Source organism: Salvelinus sp. IW2-2015, linkage group LG35 (assembly GCF_002910315.2).
Source record: "Salvelinus sp. IW2-2015 linkage group LG35, ASM291031v2, whole genome shotgun sequence".
In the NCBI taxonomy this organism is placed as follows: Eukaryota; Metazoa; Chordata; class Actinopteri; order Salmoniformes; family Salmonidae; genus Salvelinus; species Salvelinus sp. IW2-2015.
The window spans coordinates 263,775-271,794 of NC_036874.1; the positions used below are offsets into that span (position 1 = coordinate 263,775).

Genomic DNA, 8,020 nt, shown 5'->3' on the forward strand with positions numbered 1-8,020 from the left:
GTTATTACATGGTTATTAGACAGTATTATATTGTGATACTATGTAGTTATTACATAGTTATTAGACAGTATTATATTGTGCTACTATGCAATTATTGCATAGTTATTCGACAGTATTATATTGTGATACTATGCAGTTATTACATGGTTATTAGTATTCTATATCTGTGTTCCCCAGGCTGTGTGACCAGCTCCTCTACAATAGGAGGCGGTGCTGTGACTCTAGTCTCTACCTCTCAGCTCATCCTCAGTGGAGGAGAGGGCTACATCAACTTCCGCATCGGTGAGTTGAGGACATCACGTGGTTGTCATTAGAGTGGTTGTCTGACTGACTCTGTCTCCCTCTTAMCTTTYCCAGGYGAYGACGCGAATGACGGCGCGCCCGAAGCTGCCCCGCTGCGATCAGACCGCAGTCACATGATCATCTGGCAGAGCCCCACCCCCTCCCTGCCCAGCGCTGCCCTTTGACCACACCCACATCCAGTCTAGAATGAGACAAGGAAGGATTAGACAGAGATGTCATACAAGAGACCAGGAAGTACAAATGGGAGCCATGTTTTAATGGGCTACATTCACTAGGAGTTCCATTTGGATATTTGTTCTAGAATCTTGGGATTAAATTAAGACATCACAGCTTAATCCTTCTTGTCTCACTCTGTTATTCAGTTGCTACCCTCATCCCCTTGACTAAACCTTTCACCTGGTTAACCCAGTCTCCTCTGTGTGCCTTTATGTGATTTGACAATCGTTGCTGTGAGATTGGTCATTGTACAATGTTTTGTGTTTTTTGTGAAACATGTTTCCTCATCATGGTAATCATATATGGGCAGCAGGTAGCCTAGCGGTTAAGAGCGTTGGGCCAGTACCCGAAAGATCGCTGGTTTGAAAACCTGAGCCGACTAGGTCAAAAATCGGTCTGTGAGCAAGGCGCTTAACCCTAATTGCTCCTGTAAATCGCTCTGGATAAGAGCGTGTGCTAAATGACTCAAATGTAAATATCATCACTGTAGCAAAGTACTTTACAGTAAGAGTCATCATCTCTGACTTTTGGTTGGTCAGTTAAGAATGGTTTGGGTTTGTTTTAACCACAAAACATGCACACTCAGTAGCATATCATTCCATGACGTTGTCACAAGGCATTATACCCTTGTTAAAACTTGTTTACATTGATACTGAGATGTAGTGTTGAAGCTGCTGGGTTCCTAATAACTATTCTTGCATAAGACCCTGGCCTTCAGTTCCCATTGCATGCTGGGTAAATCTGCAGCGTAATTGCACTTTATTATCGTGTGTGTGTCTCTTAAATCTTTTGAAATGATTGGCTAATCCTCTTAAAGATCCCAGAGAAATTATCTTATGTCTGCTCGTCATGACTTTGTGAAACACACATGTTTTGTTAAAACAAAAAAAAATGTAAGTTTATTTGCAGAGCGATAAGGGAGTGGAAGTCTCAAAAGATACTTAAACTATTTTACTATGCAGTATTTGAAAGTGTGTTTGTGTGTGTGATTCATGTCTGAAAATGTTAATCATAACTGGACTCTATGCAAGATAATCTATGCAAGATAATCTATGTATCTACTTAAATCTATGAAAAATAAATTTTGGGAAATACTTTCATAAAATATCTGTTTAAGTCAATATAATGTAATACTTTACACCCCAAATCTTCACAAATGCCCTTTGGTAGGTTATTTTATAATTTTAATACAATTTTATAATTTAATACAAAAACCCTATTACGATTCAAAGAAAACCACAACACATGGATTATTATGAATATACAGACCAATTCTGTACAGATTCAAGCCTAAACAAATCAACCAAGTGAACTATGAATGGCCTCCATGCTTGATCGTTTAAAATCCTATTCAGACAGTCTGTACAATTCTGTTATCTACCGGAGGTGTTTCAGCAAAGGTCAAGTCCCAATAAAAAGCAATGACCGACCGTTTTTACATCTTGCAATTGACACTAGTGAACTAGCAGTATGTAAGTCTCTTCCACCGTGGAGGCGGTGGAACTTGGGTTAAAGAATGAGGGAGTTCTATAAAATGTCTCTTAAAAACTGAATCTTATTACTGCCCCAGGTGAAGCCGGTTAGCGTTGATTAGATTCGTTTTGGAAACAGGCTCCCTCCCGGTCGTGAGCCCAGTGCCCCGTTTTGGCCGACGGCGAAGTCAGCTCCAAAAAAAAGGGACAGGTTAATCACGTGGAGTAATGAGTAGGATTCTGGGTTTTTACATACAAAAATGATTGCTTTTGATAAAAAGGCTTTATCTGCCTTCCTAATGAAAACTAGTTTGAAAATGTGAACATATGCTGCCTTGATGACAACATGACCGAGCGGCGCAGATTACTGTTTGATTTGAGAAGGGCGCTCCTCCCAACCCCGCTTTTGCCCGTTCACATCACAGGCCATAGCCTGGTTCATTTAATAGCACTCCCTCAATGCCAACAATACCGCTCCCAAACCCCCAGGCAGTTTGACTGTCAGGGGCCAATAGTCTAATGGAGACACTGAGGATCCTCCCCTACAACCACGCCCTTCTCCTACGCCTGACCATGAAGCATCATGAGGGGCTGCTGTGGCTCCTGGGGAGTCGTATCCTGCGGCTGAGGGAGCGGGCCAGCCGGTCCATGGCACCCATGGTTCCCCMTAGCTCCTTCYTGGAGGTCAGGCCCTCRAGGTTCCCGCTGTACCACATGACCCATCCTCCCAGGGACATGAGCATCAGTAGAGCCCCAGAGTACACCAGCAGGTCCCCAAAGTCCTGTCCCTTAATCTCTAATGGGRCRAAGACCCCGACCAGCAGAGCAGACACACCTAGCAGGTCCATCAATATGGCAAACGCCAGGGCCAGCTTACAGTGGGACAGACCATCATAGTGCTGCGCCATGGTCACTCACCTGGGGGACAGAGAGGTGGGGGAGGTGAGGTGTGTGGCACATTGACAGACATAAATCTTGTGCATTGACATTGATCAGAGTAAAATCACAATAGAGTCACCTCTGGCAATGATAGGGGGTTCACTCTAGGCCTACTGGTCGAGTGGGAGGATATTGTATGAACATAAACATTACACCATGGCGTGTATGTTCTGTAGCTATTAAAGTACAGGTATGTATGAAATAATGTAACCATGGTCAAATAACTACAGTATGTTATTTAAATATTTACTGTGTCTGTGTATTTAGGCCTACACTTTTTTTTGTACCTTTTTATGTAACATTTTAGGTTCCTACAATACTCTTCGATGTATCTTTATTCATAGGAAAAACAGGTGCCACACCTGAGCGCTATTATACTCCCAGCACAACCAAGACACTTTTGTGTTTCGATGCCAGTTAAAAAACAGATTTAAACACAGAAAAACATAACAGATTAATACTCACCTCATCACAGGTGCAAATGCATTTTGATTAGTATCTTTTCAATGTTTATCTCTTAGAAATGTAAGTAGAATCCACTCAAACTGTATCCTTCCGGTTCTTCACTGGCAGGTAAAAACAGTGACTCATGAGTGAATAATGTTACCTGACACCTCTCCACTCCCCCCTCACCCGAACTTTTCTGCACTGACGAATATCATTGGTCCGGTGTCCTTTGGTCAGAGCAGCACCAAACGAAAGCAAGAAAAACCTGTCAAACAATATTTTACTTTTCAATTCTTTTCACACTGACATTTATTTTGGAATATGAAATATAATGTATATACTAAACAAAAATATAAATACAACATGCACAAATGTCAACGATTTTACTGAGTTACAGTTCATATAAGGAAATCGGTCAATTGAAATAATTGAATTAGGCTCTAATCATCTGAGACCAGCCACCCACTGGGGAGCCAGACCCAGCCGATCAGAATAAGTTTTTCCCCACATCAGCTGTCCGGGAGGCTGGTCTCAGATGATCCTGCAGGTGAAGAAGCCAGATGCGGAGTTCCTGGGTAGGCGTGGTTACATGTGGTCTGCGGTTGTGAGGAAAGTTGGACGAACTGCCAAATTCTCTAAATACGAAGTTGGTGTCAGATTACGGTAGAGAAATTACAATTAAATTCTCTGGCAACATCTCTGGTGGACATTCCTGCAGTCAGCATGCCAATTGCACGCTTGCTCAAAACTTGAMACATCTGTTGTATTGTGTTATGTGACAAAACTGCACATTTTAGAGTGGCCTGCACCTGTGTAATGATCATGCTGTTTAATCAGTTTCTTGATATGCCACACCTGTCAGGTATCTGGATTATCTTGGCAAAGGAGACATGCTCGCTAACAGGGATGTAAACAAATTGTGCCACAATATTTTTAGAGAAATAAGATTTTTGTGCTTATGGAACATTTCTGGGATGTTTTATTTCAGCTCATGAAACATGGGAGCAACACTTTACATGTTATATTTTTGTTCAGTATATAATTTGTGTTCTATTTAATAATTAACAATTAATACAATACACAAGAGCTTTCCATTGATAAATATATGTATTTACAGTGCGAAACCTGGGTTGATAGCGACAACTGGGACGGGATCCTGACTGTACAGCAGAGTTTTTTCGTTACAAACTAAATTTTGGTAAATTATAGACTCTCCCTTAGGTAACCGGAAATGACGGCAAAGGACGTAAACAAGACTTGTAAAATAAACGCTAAATTGTTATTGTTCTAGCTAGGTACGAAAGTGGACAGAATGAACGGGGTTTACATATGAAATACGGTGTTATAACGACTGAATAACGGTTTGTATATCATTGATTTGTAGAGAACTCCACCAGAAAATAGTTTGTGCGTAAAATAAGCAGTTAGCTTGCTACTAGTAAAATGGCTAGCTGCTGATTATCTAACTAGCCTGTGTAAGATTAGCAGAGTCCTTATGGCAATTTGATGTGTAGCTAGCTAACGTGTCCATTGTTTATTATAACGCTACATCTTGGAAACTAGCATGTCAGTGACGAACATCGTGTAAAATGTGCTAATATAACTTGCTAGTACGCTCGCAAGTGTAACGTTAGACAAAGGGGAATAAAGCGATCTGTGCGAAATAAGTAGGTAACTTATTCTGCATCTCAGCTGAGAATTGCCATACAGTAACTACTTGTAATTACATTTCTAGTGGCATAATTGCATCCATGCTTAGTTAGCAAGCTGAAGGCAACACTTCGAAGTTATTACTAAACTGACTGCATACTGTTACATTTGCAACGAAACATCGTCGATGGGAGTTGTTTTCCATCATTGGATGTTGTGTGCCAAATGTAATACATTAATAAACCTGTATTGTTTCTGTACAATGAAGGGTGCACGAGATGCAGGAGGGAAATATTAATGATGCTTTGCCTTCCTCCAAGAACCACACAGGCACCCACCCCATGCAGAGTAAGATTGTGAAACCTTCTCAAATCTGCATCATTGATATAGCTGTGTATTAACCTCTTCATGACAAAGTGATAACAGTTATTTATCCATAATAATGCCTACTGTATATGTCTCCCTCTGTAGCTCCGAAGAACGAGGATGCCTATGAAATCTCCATTCCCTTCGAGGAGAACAACTTTGAGCAGCAAGGCTTCTTCAACCAGAATGAACAGAGTTTTGACGGTTCATATCAAAGCTTTCATTTCCTACTAGATCAGAACCCATACCATAGATGAATGTAGTTGAATGACCATCTGGAAGGACAGTCCAGTGAGTCCACTCACCTGGTTTCTCCGGTGCGAATCGGTTAGTGATTAAGATTAATCCTGATATTCATTCCCTGACCCTTAACTTCCTGTGTGTGTTTCTCAGAGTCGCCCCCTCCCTCGGGCGCCCCCCCACCAGGCAGCTCGTACCTTCTGATCACCAACCTGCGGACGCAGCTGCAGATCTCCCTGGAGAAGAACTCGTGGCTGCACAAACGCATCGAGGACCTGGAGGAGGAGAGGGACTTCCTGCGTTGCCAGCTGGACCGCTTCATCTTCTCTACCAAGACCCAGGGCCATCAGAACCAGGGCCCCAGCGAGAGCCAGTACAGCAATGGTGAGAGAGGGGCATGGAGAGGGTTTGGGAAGGAGGATGGACACTGKGGGGACACAACCATGATGRAGAAAGATGTWTTGTGATTAGAGAAGTTCTACCAYGCTAACCACACCACCCACGTTGCGTGCACGAGCGTTGCTAAATATATGTACACATGTTATTCAATAATTTCATCCCAACTGCTTGTGCACCTCAACCAGCGCCTGCGTAGCCAGGCGCTAAAATAGAACTTGGTTCTATTTTAGACGCTTGATGTGCTGCAAGACCCGCCTCTCCCATCTCATCATTGGTTTTTAGGAGCATATACCCACGTGGGTGATTGAAAGATGGAGGTCCACACCACCATTTGGTGGTGGTAATGTACCTTAAATATCGTTGCCAACCGCCATATAAAACTCCACAAAAGAAGAAGAATGAACAAACATCCCCTTTTTGTCTGTGGATTAATTATCGGAGTAGAGAACACACGATTTTGTATGACTCAACATGGGTAAAATTTATAAAAAGATCCAGCAAAAAAACAGGACCATATGCATTTCAGGTAAAATAACAACCCAATGTTTATTTTCTAGGACAAATTAGCTAGCAACAGCAAGCTAGCTAAACGTCCATGAAAGTTTCATGTGTGTTTCTACCTGTCCCCAAATTAAAATAGTTGGTCCACAGTTGGTTTTGGTATTTTAACCTGCATGAACGCGTCTGGTGGGGATAGACAAAATCAGCACGTAGATGCACGCGTGGAGCTGGTTTGTCAGCATGTAAGGCAACATACTTTTTACAGGCATAGATTTATTCTCGGGAACCGTTGTTTTTCCTCCTGCAGGCTATGACTCTAGACGTTTTGAATGGAAGCCGAGGAGAGAGGGGGAGCGGCCAGCTGGTAAGGACTGCTTTATGACCTCACTAGTCCCTTGTTGTTCATGATACATGTATCTAGATTCAGAGCATATTCTATACATTCTCATCACCTCTCACCACTACTGGCCTCAGTTTACTGATCACCCTCATTGATCTTCTCCTTTTCCGTTTGTTAACCCTTTCAGAGCAGAAGTCCGAGCCACAGCGTTTCACATCTCGTCAGATATTCCAGCGAAGACCATCCCCCACTGCCATGGCCCCACCCAAAAACCACACTTCCAGCACGATAGCCAATCAGATGGCCGCGATGAGCTCCATGTTCAGCTCCGGGGCCTCCCAGACCCTCTTGCAGGGGCACAGCAGTGGCAGTAGCAGCGCTATTAGAGCCACCATGAGTGACATGAATGCACACRGGAGTGTAGGTCCAGGTAATGGGATCCAGACTAGAGGTTGACATATGAACAGGACTCTTGCAGGTGCCAAAGGATTCTGGCAGGAATGGGAGAGGCCTCCCGAGTAGTGCAGTGGTCTAAGGCCCTGCATTGCAGTGCTAGCTGTGCCACTAGAGATTCTGGGTTCGAGTCCAGGCTCTGTCGCAGCCGGCCGCGACCGGGAGACCCATGGTTCAGCGCACAATTGGCCCAGCGTTGTCCGGGTTAGGGGAGGGTTTGGCCGGCAGGGATGTCCTTGCTTATGTATATTTGAGCAATTGCATGTACTTTTGATACTTAAATATATTTAMACCAAATACTTTTAGACTTTTACTCAAGTAGTATTTTACTGGGTGACTTTCACTTTTACTTGAGTCATTTTCTAATACGRTATCTTTACTTTTACACAAGTATGACAATTGGGTACTTTTCCCACCACTAATCAGGACAGTACAGGGGAAGAAATGGACAGTACCAGATGGAACAGGAATAAATGTTCACTTCCGTGACAATCTCTAATCCAAACTATGAGCAACTCTAGTCTATCACCTCTAGACTATCAGCTCTAGTCTAGCACCTCTATCACCTCTCACCTCTAGTCTAGCACTTCTATCACCTCTAGTCTAGCACCTCTAGTCTAGCACCTCTAGTCTAGCACCTCTATCAGCTCTAGTCTAGCACCTCTATCACCTCTAGTCTAGCACCTCTAGTCTA

The 8,020-nt window shown here is 43.0% G+C and overlaps 2 protein-coding genes across 3 annotated transcripts; one reads left to right on the forward strand and one right to left on the reverse strand.

Annotated features, from left to right (window-relative positions):
* Window positions 1-1,681: 1,681 nt before the first annotated feature.
* Window positions 1,682-3,887, reverse strand: tmem238a (transmembrane protein 238a). Its single transcript, XM_023980493.2, has 2 exons — window positions 3,396-3,887; window positions 1,682-2,909 (listed from the first exon to the last, which is right to left on the reverse strand). Exon 2 carries the CDS (start codon window positions 2,897-2,899, stop codon window positions 2,573-2,575), a length of 327 nt encoding a protein of 108 aa, XP_023836261.1. The 5' UTR covers window positions 2,900-2,909; window positions 3,396-3,887; the 3' UTR covers window positions 1,682-2,572.
* Window positions 3,888-4,594: 707 nt separating this feature from the next.
* LOC111958926 (uncharacterized) lies at window positions 4,595-8,014 on the forward strand. 2 transcript variants are annotated; one of them, XM_023980286.2, is made up of 6 exons: window positions 4,595-4,738; window positions 5,296-5,375; window positions 5,499-5,597; window positions 5,787-6,017; window positions 6,841-6,897; window positions 7,061-8,014. In XM_023980286.2, exons 2-6 carry the CDS (start codon window positions 5,306-5,308, stop codon window positions 7,327-7,329), a joined length of 726 nt encoding a protein of 241 aa, XP_023836054.1. In that variant the 5' UTR covers window positions 4,595-4,738; window positions 5,296-5,305; the 3' UTR covers window positions 7,330-8,014. The 2 variants fall into 2 exon arrangements, with proteins under 2 accessions (XP_023836054.1, XP_023836055.1); XM_023980287.2 differs by lacking the exon at window positions 4,595-4,738 and adding an exon at window positions 4,782-5,044.
* The last annotated feature ends 6 nt before the right edge of the window (window positions 8,015-8,020 follow it).